Source organism: Pelophylax lessonae, assembly GCF_965119305.1.
Source record: "Pelophylax lessonae genome assembly, chromosome: 10".
Taxonomy (NCBI): Eukaryota; Metazoa; Chordata; class Amphibia; order Anura; family Ranidae; genus Pelophylax; species Pelophylax lessonae.
Genome location: NC_138777.1, coordinates 41,248,181 through 41,260,533, shown reverse-complemented (window position 1 = coordinate 41,260,533; position 12,353 = coordinate 41,248,181). Strand labels below are relative to the sequence as shown.

At 44.4% G+C, this 12,353-nt stretch overlaps 1 protein-coding gene and 1 long non-coding RNA gene across 2 annotated transcripts in view; both read left to right on the top strand.

Moving 5' to 3' along the window:
• Positions 1-12,353, top strand: part of LOC309565207 — a 1,884,446-nt gene that overhangs the window by 1,510,101 nt on the left and 361,992 nt on the right. The gene's annotated exons all lie outside the window — the stretch shown is intronic.
• NADSYN1 (NAD synthetase 1) overlaps positions 7,522-12,353 on the top strand; it is a gene marked incomplete at its 5' end in the record, with an annotated part of 35,647 nt that continues 30,815 nt past the window's right edge. Inside the window, 6 exon segments of the mRNA XM_082270475.1 lie at positions 7,522-7,629; positions 8,358-8,460; positions 8,570-8,662; positions 8,665-8,737; positions 9,513-9,648; positions 11,818-11,924. Coding sequence (XP_082126601.1) covers positions 7,522-7,629; positions 8,358-8,460; positions 8,570-8,662; positions 8,665-8,737; positions 9,513-9,648; positions 11,818-11,924 — 620 coding nt within the window.

Here is a 12,353-nt window from a genome sequence, read left to right as displayed (position 1 = left end):
TTTAAATTCTTTATGTAGCTAGCATTAGGGGCGGATCCTGGGAGGGGGGGGGCAACAGGGCATTTGCTCCCTCCGAGAAAATGTTACTGACTCCGAGCCTCTGTGTCTCCGAAGATCCCGGGGCCACCTCCTGCTCTGGGATGGTGGGCCGGCAAGCCCGGATTGTCTGTTCCCGACCCGCCATCCCCGAGCATCAGTGCTAAAAATGGAGCCGGCACTAGAGGAAGCAGAGGCAATGGTTCCTTTTATAGCGCCGGCTCCTGTCACTGGTGGAGAGATATCAAATGTACTCCCCCTGTGACAGGAGCGATACAGGAAGCATCGGCTCTGCTCTCTACTGCAGCCGCATGCTCCCTCCAGCGCCACTCCTGTCACACTGATGCTCGGGAGTGGTTGGTCTGGAACCAGTCAGCAGTACCCGCCAGCACCAGCCAGCAGAACCCAACGGCAGTAGTATCCAGCAGAACCCACAAGCAGTAATAGCCAGCATTACCAGCCAGCAGAACCCACCAGCATTACCAGCCAGCAGAACCCACCAGCATTACCAGCCAACGGAACTCACCAGCAGTACCAGCCAGCGGAACCCACCAGCAGTACCAGCTAGCAGTACCGGCCAGCAGTACCCGCCAGCACTAGCCAGCGGAACCCACCAGCAGCAGTACCGGCCAGCAGTACCCACCAGCACTAGCCAGCAGAACCCACCGGCAGTACTAGCCAGCAGTACCCACACGCAGTACTAATCAGCAGTACCAGCCCTGTAGGACAGCCAGCAGCAGCCACCAGCCATGGGGGACAGCAGCAGCAGCCGCCAGCGATACCTGCAGGAATTCTGAGGAATAAGTGAAGATTGAGGTCAGTTGAGGTGCAGGTTGTAACGCTCCTGCGTTTCTTATATGGTGTGGATTTTCAGCTGCAGAAATAGTTCCACGTCAGTTGTCATGTAAGAGATATGCTGAGATACCATTCCCAACCTCAATGACTCATCATGTGTGGAAGGTCTTATTTCAGCCAGTAAATACACACAATTAGCAAGCTGGTTCCTAGAGTGACTTTATATATGTGGTAACACAATGATGAAGGTTTGAGGGATAGGTTGAGTGGAGGTGGTAGGTGATAGACACTTGAAGGTGAGACAGTAGCAGATGGATGCAGGAAGGTTTAACAATGTTGTATGATAGCAGATGGACATACAAAAGAGATCAACCCAGTGCAGAAAAGTAGCAGTAGTCTCAAGAGCTAGCAATCTAGTTTATGCAGATGTGATAAACAGTCTCTACTATGCAGAGCTAGATAGTGTAAGCTTAGTATAAGTTTATAGAGAATTCCCCTGCGGGGTACATAGCACTATTAGCGAAACAGCCTAAGGGTGGTTCAGGAGAGGCGGATGATCCAGTAGCGGGATACAGGGATCAGCGCAGCGAGGTTCCGTCAGCGAAGTAAGCTTGCAAGCATGGAAGCTTCAAGCAAGGTTAGCATCCAGATAAGGGTGTTTGAACGAACACATGTGAGTGAGAGCCGACGCCTTAAATAGCCATCTAGTCCGGCGCTGAGTGATGACAGCTCCAGTCTTAAAGGTGTATGCGCACCTTTCCAAAAGTAAATGGTAGGGCGCATACACTTGTGAAAAGTGTAATTTAGGGTACCAAAGGTACCGGAACATTACAATACCCCCCCTTTAAGGCCTGCTCCTGAAGGCCTCTGGAGCTGGTTTGTCTGGGTATCTCGCATGAAAATTGCGGATTAATCTAGGGGCATGTATGTCAGAGGTGTTTAGCCAGGTGTCGTCTTGGGGCCCATAGTTCTTCCATCTAACCAAGTACTGAAGTCTTCTTCTGTAGATACGAGAATCCAGAATCTCTTTTATCTCGTATTCTTCTCCACCTTCAACTTGTACAGGAGGGGGAGGTGGAATATTAGGCCTTATTCCTTGGTCCGGAACATGGGGTTTTAGTAGCGACACATGGAAAATGGGATGGATTTTTAGGTCCATTGGCAATGTAAGCTGCACTGCAGCTTTTCCAATAAGTTTCTTGATTGGGAAAGGTCCCAAGAACAGAGGTCCAAGCTTTTTGCTAGGGATCTTCAGTCTCAAGTTTTTTGTTGAGAGCCAAACGAGGTCCCCAATAGTATACTGTGGAGAAGGTCTTCTACGAAGATCATAGTACTTCTTTTGTTGACTGTGAGCGTGTGCAATGGTAGTATTTAGTAAACCCAGAGAATCCTTTATTTGGGAAAGATAGTCTGAGGCTACTGGGTTATTTGAAGGAAGGATGCGTGGAGGGAGAATAGAGGGATGGAACCCATAGTTCAAGTAGAACGGACTCTGCTTGGTTGTACTGTGAGTTGCGTTGTTGTAGGCAAATTCTGCCAGGGGGAGAAGATCCAACCAATCATCCTGTTGGTAAGAAGTGTAACAACGTAAATACTGCTCGATGCATTGGTTGACTCTTTTAGTCTGTCCGTTGGTCTGCGGATGGTAAGGAGAAGTGAGCTTCCGCTCAATCCGTAGTATGTGACATAGTTCTTGCCAGAATTTAGAAATAAATTGGGATCCACGGTCAGACAAAAGAGTTTTTGGGATACCATGTAATCTGAAGACATGTTTCATCAGGAGTTCTGCCGTTTGTTTGGACGAAGGTAGTCTGCGAATAGCAATGAAATGTGCCATCTTTGTCAGATGGTCCACTGACACCAAGATGGTATTAAATCCTTTGGAAGGAGGCAATTCTACGATGAAGTCCAATGACAGAACCTCCCATGGAGTTTGGGGTATTGGTAGACTGCATAGTAGGCCGGATGGTCTCGTAGTGTCAATTTTGGACCTGGCACAGACATTGCATGAAGAGACGAATTTTTGTATAGATGTTTTCATGTCAGGCCACCAGAATTGCCGAGAAATCAAATTGAAAGTCTTTGTCATACCCATATGTCCTGCCATAGGCACATCATGCGATAATTCCAAGATCTTGGTGCGTAGGGTAGGTGGTATGTAAAGTTTGTCGTAGTAGAGGAAGCCTTCTGCATCGGTATTTAGTTGTGGTGGGGGTGAATCCAACCTTATACCATGCAGAACCTCTTCCTTCAAGGAACGGACAACTCCAATAATGCGTTTGTGAGGTATTATAGGAACGGAAGGAATTTCAAAGTAATTTTCTTCAGTTAGTCGTGATAGTGCATCCGCCTTTTTGTTCTTATCTGCAGGTGTGTAGGTCACTAGGAAGTTAAACCTTAGAAAGAATAGTGACCATCGTACCTGTCGATGCGAGAGAGTTTTGCTAGTCTGAAGATATTGGAGGTTTTTATGGTCCGTGTATATAATTATTGGTAATTGGGTGCCTTCGAGTAAATGTCGCCAATTCTCCAGAGCCAATTTTATAGCAAGCAGTTCCTTCTCACCCACGGGGTAATTTATCTCGGGACTGCTCAGGGATTTAGAAAAAAAGGCGACTGGATGAAGTGGTGAAGTGGGGGTTGGTCGTTGGGAGAGTATTGCTCCTACTGCCAGGTTTGACGCATCTACCTCCAGAATGTATTGGAGGGATGGGTCTGGATGGCGTAATATGGGAGCGGAAGTAAACCTTGTCTTTAACAAGTGGAAAGCCTTATTTGCTTCTTCTGACCATTAAAATGGTATTTTTATGCTAGTGAGCTGTGTGAGGGGTCTCACAATAGCAGAAAAGTTTTTTATGAACTTCCTGTAGAAATTTGAAAATCCCAGGAATCGCTGTAGCGCCTTGCGTGTAGTTGGTGTAGGCCAATCCTGAATGCAGGATATTTTACTCATGTCCATCTCGATTCCTGTTTTGGATATGATGTAGCCTAGAAAGAGTACCTCATCTTTATGGAACAAGCATTTCTTCAGCTTCACATAAAGATTATGTGCAAGCAATCTCGATAATACAAGTCTTACATGTCTTATGTGTTCAGACAGGGTCCGTGAATATATAAGTATATCGTCCAGATATACCACAACACAGACATCTAGTAAGTCTTTAAAAATATCGTTTATAAATCGTTGGAAAACTGCAGGGGCATTGCATAGGCCGAATGGCATCACAAGATACTCGAACAATCCGTATCTAGTTCTGAACGCAGTCTTCCACTCGTGTCCATCACGGATTCGAATGAGATTGTATGCTCCTTTCAGGTCTAATTTTGAAAAATAGGTAGCTCCACGCACCTGCTCAATGAGCTCAGGGATAAGCGGTAGAGGATAGCGATCTTTTATTGTGATAGCATTCAATTTCCTGTAGTCGATGATAGGTCTGAGACTTGAATCTTTATTGCGAACAAAAAAGAGTCCTGCTGCTGTGGAAGAAGTGGAAGGTCTAATAAAACCTTTTTCCAAGTTCTCATCCAAATAGGTTTTGAGATGGGCAAGTTCATCCTGTGAAAGAGGATAAACATGACCGAACGGCAATTTGCTATTTGGGAGTAGATCAATGCTACAATCATAGTCTCGATTAGGAGGTAATGCTTGAGCATTTTTCTCAAGAAAAACCTCAGAAAGATCCTGATAACATAGTGGTGCAATCTCATCTGTCACCACAGACAGAATCTTCCCGGAAAACGGGAGGTTACACGTTTCCTCGCAATAACAAGAAGGGAAGGTCAAGGACCGTTTCTTCCAATCTATGGTTGGTTGGTGTGTGTGCAACCAGGGAAGTCCCAACACAATGGGAAAGTGGGGTGATGGTATTAAATCGAAGGTAGAAGTCTCCCTATGAGACTCGTTAATAGTGACTAGAAGTGCTTGTGTCTGATCGGTGATCGGACCAGAGGATAACGGAACACCGGTAATAAGACTTACTGAGACAGGTTTGAGTTTAGAAATAATAGGAATTTTATTTAAAGCAGCAAAACATATATCCATATAATTTCCACAAGATCCTGTGTCAATCATGGCCTTAGTAGTAATCCTGTTCTGGTCCCACTGTAATGTCAAAAAAACAGAAATGTAGGGGTTAGTGAATGAAGTTGTCAATCCTCCTAGAGAGACATGTGAACACTCACCCTTCTTTTTGTTGACTAGGGGACAGACGTTTATCTTGTGATCCGGGGATGCACAGTACAAGCAGAGATTTTCATTTCGTCTTTTGGCTTTTTCCATAGTTGATAGCGGTGGGCGTATGGTTCCTATCTCCATAGGAACGGGGTCAACGGCCAGACTCCGAGAGGAAACGGATAATGGCATTCCCATCTTTTCAGCCTTTCTCGTAGTCTTCTATCTATGGTAATACTGAGTTGTATTAATGCATCCAGGGTTTTTGGCAGATCCGCTCGGGCGAGCTCGTCCTTAACGGCTTCTGATAGGCCAAGCCTAAATTGGGTTTTCAGAGATGCATCATTCCATTCTGAATCAAGGGTCCATCTCTTGAACTCTGCGACAAAGTCTTCCACAGGCCTCCTTCCTTGTTTCAAGGATCTTAACTGAAGATCAGCAGTACTCTGCCTATTGGGGTCATCATATAGGCTAGTGAGCTCTGCCAGGAACAAGGCATAGGAGTTGAGAAGCTGGTTGTTTTTCTCAAAAAGAGAATCTGCCCAGGCTCGAGGATCGCTTGATAGGTAAGAAATAATAGTACAAACCTTAATGTGATCAGTAAGGTAGGTACGAGGTTTTAGCAAAAAAAGTAACTCACATGCGTTTTTAAATTCGCGAAATTTTTTGCGGTCGCCTGTAAATACCAAAGGGGGATTTATCTTGGGTTCAGGGGACTGAGCAGAGGTAAATTGTGTCAGTCTAATTACCTGCTGCGACAGAGCCTGATTGTCTTCTTTTAATTCAGCAAGTGCGTGTATTAACGCAGATACTTGCTGTTTTAATTGTGTCACCTGAGTGGCTTTATATATGTGGTAACACAATGATGAAGGTTTGAGGGATAGGTTGAGTGGAGGTGGTAGGTGATAGACACTTGAAGGTGAGACAGTAGCAGATGGATGCAGGAAGGTTTAACAATGTTGTATGATAGCAGATGATAGAATAGCAGGTGGACATACAAAAGAGATCAACCCAGTGCAGAAAAGTAGCAGTAGTCTCAAGAGCTAGCAATCTAGTTTATGCAGATGTGATAAACAGTCTCTACTATGCAGAGCTAGATAGTGTAAGCTTAGTATAAGTTTATAGAGAATTCCCCTGCGGGGTACTTAGCACTATTAGCGATACAGCCGAAGGGTGGTTCAGGAGAGGCGGATGATCCAGTAGCGGGATACAGGGATCAGCGCAGCGAGGTTCCGTCAGCGAAGTAAGCTTGCAAGCATGGAAGCTTCAAGCAAGGTTAGCATCCAGATAAGGGTGTTTGAACGAACACATGTGAGTGAGAGCCGACGCCTTAAATAGCCATCTAGTCCGGCGCTGAGTGATGACAGCTCCAGTCTTAAAGGTGTATGCGCACCTTTCCAAAAGTAAATGGTAGGGCGCATACACTTGTGGAAAGTGTAATTTAGGGTACCAAAGGTACCAGAACATTACACAGGTAAACCGCAATGCATCCATGTGAAAGCAGCCTTAGGCCCCTTTAACACAATTGGTCTAATCGGGTCCGCCTGTCTTTTTTTTGGGTGGACCCAATTGGATCCTCCATTTACCTCCTATTGGTCATATGGTCATGTGCAGGCAAAAATGCAATTTTTATTTTCCTCGCATGTGATTGGGTATTCTTTGAAAAGTGAAGCTTCACTTCATTTACTAAGCTTTGGAGCAACTGCATTTGCAGAGTGCACAGTCTGTCCACTGTGCACAGTTTAGTAGATCAACCCCTTGTATTTACTGAGCTCCATGATAAATTACCCTATTGCTTCCTTTTTAGTATTTCTAGACCTTTTTTTAGTCATGACACCCTTTTAAAAAGAATGCATGAAATCTTGAGGTACCCCAGGTGAATTACACTTTGGTTTTTTTTTTGGTTTTTTATAATGTCATTTTTGGCCTTTATTTGGTGGTTAATGTTAATGGATAGCTACAGATTTTTTCCCCCCAATATATGAAACGTAAAATAGCCCAAAAAATTTAACTTTTTTTTTTTTTCATTATTTTAACCGTATCTTTAATGCCATTTCCAGGGCCCGCTTGAAAAAATAAAAATCCTACTTCTGATGTGGATAAGGATGCCACATATGTGTGCATTATTTGTTTTTTTTGTACCCTTTTATAGGGCCAGAAAAATGTTCTTATTTTTTTATGTATTAGTAAAAAAAAACTGGCCCAAAAAGTGAAAAAAAATGATTTTTTCATATTGGCTGTATAATTAGTTATTATTTATTTATTACTATGACCCACCATCAAAAAAAGGACATTTTCACACTCTTCATGCACATGAGGATACCAGTAAAGGGTGAGCAAATGGGTAAAGTGTAGGTATGAGCTCAGGCTTGATGGGATCCTAGTCTGAACCTGTCTGAGCGATCTCACCAGGAATGGGTCCTCTGTCCACGGCCAATCATAAGCAGCGGAGGGATTGCCCGCCCCTCAGCCACATGTAAACAAGGGGTGTGTATACAGAGAGCCTCAGCCACCTTAAAATGGCTGTGGACCGCTTCCTAGAGGGAATGTTCAGGTTGGTTCAGACTAGGATCAGAACACACCTGAGGTCATCCCTTGTAAACTGCTCCAAGATATGCATTTCAAAGGTACATTAAGCTGTTTGCCAGGAGTTAGACTTTTACCTATGAGTCTGAGCCCCCAGGACCCTGAGCCTGGAGCAACCTACATCGAATATCACATATTGTGTCACATCTGTTCATTCCCTTTATATAAGGGCAGCTTTATTAATAATATCTTTGTATGGCTTTTCCAGGGAGGGTTCCTTCTTCCTGGCCGGGGGGCCTGCCAAGGTCCTGCACTTTGGCACTACCCAGCACTTCTCCACTTCCCTTTTCCCCACTCCGTTTTTCTTTGTTGTGTGTCACGTTTGTCCCTTTTTGGTTGGATCACTTGCACGATGAGTATGGCGTAGGTCCTCGGGCCTGCCCTGAAAGTCTCAGGAGGGGGTGGATATGGCCTTTTGGCTTAGTTCGCCCTCTCTCATGGGGTCTTCCTTCGGGGGAGCCCCACCTAGTACTTGGGGTGGGCTGTTTCGGCAGTCCCCCTGGAGAACGGGGTCTGCCTGGCTTCGGCTGGGTGGACCTAAGTGAGTACCTCAGTCCCTGTCAGGAGCTTCGCGCCCCGGGGGATCAGGGTCAGGGCCTTTCCTCTTCGGAGGAGGGCCATGTGTGTACGCCTTGTGCACTTTTTTGTGTGTCTCACGTTTGCGTGTGTGCACTTTTTTATGCACCGGGTGTTAAGTCTTTTGAGTGTGTTTCACACACCACGGGCTTTAAAAAAAAAAAATAATAATATCTTTGTATGGCTTTTCCAGGGAGGGTTCCTTCTTCCTCTCAGTGGTGGGGTGGACAGCTCTGCTGTAGCCTGTGTGGTATACTCTATGTGCCGCCTTGTATGCCAGGCTGTGGATATGGGAAGTAAGTGTACCTATCAAATCCTTTAAATAATAAAATACAATATTATTAGTAAATGTAAGTAAGATATTGCCAAAAAAATACATAAAATACTTGTATTTTGTTCTTCTAGATGAAGAAGTGCTGTGTGATGTACGTCAGATAGTCGGTGATCAATCCTATGTGACTACAACTCCCAATGAGCTCTGCAACCGTCTTTTACCACTTGATACATGGCGACTGAGAACTCCTCTACTGAGACTCGAGAAAGAGCCAGCATGCTGTCACAGCAAATAGGCAGGTACCTGAGAAGGCAGAGGACACTATAATGGCCATACATGTAGACATTTGTTATCGATATATAGTAGGTGCAAACGATCACAAAAACAATTGCTTAATCTTCAATTAAAATATAGAATGATGCAACACACGTGGTATTGTGTCATGCTTTTCATTTGACGTAAACTTAAACGTAAATTATGATCGATTTGTCAAAAACATTGCAATTGGAAACTATTCTCCAATTGATCTGTATTATGAACAGTTCTCTGACACACGCAGATATTTGTTTAAGTAAGCAGAAGGGAATTAAAAAAAAAATTCCAGAGATTGACGTAGTAGAATAAAATTTGATCAAAAGCTTTTTAAATCTATTGAATGGAGGATTTCTGTTTTGGTTCTTTATTAGATAGATTGATTTAATAGACTGTAGATGATATAGATATACTGTGGATATGAATGAAATCGATATGATAATATAGATATACATAGATATGGATGATGTAGAATAGAGATATAGATATCTTTGCTTTTCTATCTGAATCTGAAGTAACAATAAAACACAACCTAAAAAATTGTAAATAGTTAAAAAAAATATATATATATATTTTATTTTTTTGGATAGAGCAAAGGGGGATTAAAACTACTGCTCGGTTATTTTTATGCTGTCTATTTACTGTTTATTTTTATCTTCAGTTACTATCCCAGAGATGCAACCTTTTTCCAAATTATCCAAAACCCCAAAAAATAAAAACTATAGATGCACTTCAACTATTTTCAATATTTTTTTATTTCAGTTATCACCTGACCCCGACCATTGATACCGCTGTGAAGGCTATTATTGGCATTTTTACTTCTGTGACCGGTAAAGTCCACCAGTTTCGTGTTCATGGTGGAACCAGACAGGAGAATCTGGCACTTCAGAATGTCCAGGTAACTTCATTCCTTTCATAAAAGCTAAAGCATGTATAGAGAGAGGGCTCAGCTTTTCCGTAAATGTTTCCTTTATAATTGTTAAGCTCTTCTGGTGTAAAATGTACCACCTGTACCCCCTGCCATCTTCATGGAATTTTGCTATACTGTAGTTAGGCCCTAGATACAAAGAGCAAGCTGCAGTGGGTGAGGATTGAGTCTCAGAAAAAGGATCTTATCCAAGAAATGTGAATTTTGGGTATTGAAAGCTTTAGGCATTATAAAAACTGCATGGTGTCACCATAACCATCTGTGGCTTTTACACACCCAACCACTTACACACCTTTACTGACACCACTTGTTTATGGTAACTAAATCCACCCTGAGCTTCCTATAAGATCTGTCTACCCAAAATGGAGCTTATATTTTTTGTTTTATTGTATTACTTTTTTATTTTAATTCATTAGGAGATACAATGACAACAGCCTGACCAGCCAAACATTGAGGACCATATTGGACAGTGGTGTCCAAACTGCAGACCACAGGCCGGATATTGCCTTTTGCTTTCCTTTATCAGGCCCTTGGGGCACTATTCTTCCCACTAATACCAATGTTGGGACACCATTCCTCCCACTAACACCATTGTTGGGACACCATTCCTCCCACTAACACCAATGATGGGACACTATTCCTCCCACTGATACAAAAGATAGGACACTGTTTCTCTCGCTGACACCAATGATGGTGCAGTATTCCTTACCTTTCATCACAACGACACCAATGATGGGACACCATTCCTCTCACTGACACAATGATGGGACACCATTCCTCCCACTGACACAATGATGGGACGCCATTCCTCCCACTGACAGCAATGATGGGACGCCATTCCTCCCACTGACAGCAATGACGGGACGCCATTCCTCCCACTGACAGAAATGACGGGACGCCATTCCTCCCACTGACAGCAATGATGGGACGCCATTCCTCCCAGTGACAGCAATGACGGGACGCCATTCCTCCCACTGACAGCAATGACGGAAGCCATTCCTCCCACTGACAGCAATGACGGGACGCCATTCCTCCCACTGACAGCAATGACGGGACGCCATTCCTCCCACTGACAGCAATGACGGGACGCCATTCCTCCCACTGACAGCAATGACGGGACGCCATTCCTCCCACTGACAGCAATGATGGGACACAATTCCTCCCACTGTCAACAATGGAACACTATTCCTTCCACTGACACCAATGACGTGGCATAATTATATTTGCTATAGATATTAATGATGGAACAATATTACTCCCACTGACACCAATGCTGGGATGCTTTTCCTCACAGTGACACCAACAATGGGACACTATTCCTTCCACTGACACTAATGGTGCGGCATAATTCCTTCCACTGATATAAATGACGAAACGGTATTCCTCTCACTGACACAAAGATGGGGCACTATTCCTCTCACTAATACCAGTGATAGGGCACTATTCCCCCTACTGATCACAGGCACTATGTAATCCTTGTCCTCCCACTGATCACGAAGCCTGAGGTATTGTCCACTCTTTATGATGCTGGGGCATTTTCTACTCCCACTGACCACAGTCGGCCCCCTTAAAGTCTGAAGGACAATGAACTAAATATTTGCTTAGGTTTGGTGACCCCTGGTATTGGATGTAACAATGCTTCTTGGATGGGTAAATGGAGAAGATAATGGCATGTGGTGCATGGGTATGGCAAGGGTATTAGTGCCAGAGTATAGACATGGAATGCGATTGAAAAATCATATCATCACTTTTGAAACTAGAGGGTGTATATAGTTGCTATGGATTGGTCTATTGGACCTCCAATGTCTCCCCCGCCCTCCAATGTAGCAAATCAAGACCCAGACTCATTTACATTGGACATTTGTAAATACTGCTAAGAACTGCACAGATACCAGATTTCACATGATTGTGTCATCAATCCAGCACTTCAATCCAGGAAGTAGATGGAGACCCTGGCTTGTGCCTTAGCAAATATGGTGCCGTCCTTCTGTAGAGAAATGTCAGGAGGAGTACTATGATCGGAAATATCTGGAAGTGTTACTCTAATGCATTATTGAGCATGCATGTGTTTAATATGAAACAATATATTGAATGCTAGGTCCACTCTAAATGATATTGTCATGTCACTTCTTTCCACAGGCCCGATTAAGGATGGTGATGGCGTACTTGTTTGCTCAGCTCAGCCTCTGGACACGTGGCTTACCAGGAGGACTGCTGGTTCTCGGATCAGCTAATGTGGATGAAAGGTTAGATCGGTCATTTATATATTAACCGTTTGCCGACCGCCGCAAGTAAATTTACTGCGGCGGTCAGCCCCTGCCAGGCAGAGTGACGTTAATTAACGTCACTAGCCGGGGAGGGTCTGGGGAGCGAGCGTGCGCCCGCGGAGGCGCGCTCCTGCGCGGTCACGGACCCCCCCGCGCGTGTGACCGGCGGACCCGATGTCCGCCGGCCACTCTGCGATCGGCGGGGGAGAGGGAGAAAGTCAGGCAGCTTGTGTAAACAAGCTGCCTGTCATTCTCCTCGGTGTAAAGACACTGATCCCACGGATCTACTATGTAGATCCGTTGATCAGTGTCCTTACAGCTCAAGCCACAGCCAATCACAGTAGAAAGCACGCCCCTAGGTACACACACAACCCCTCCCTCCCAAATAAAGTTAACCCCTTCACTACC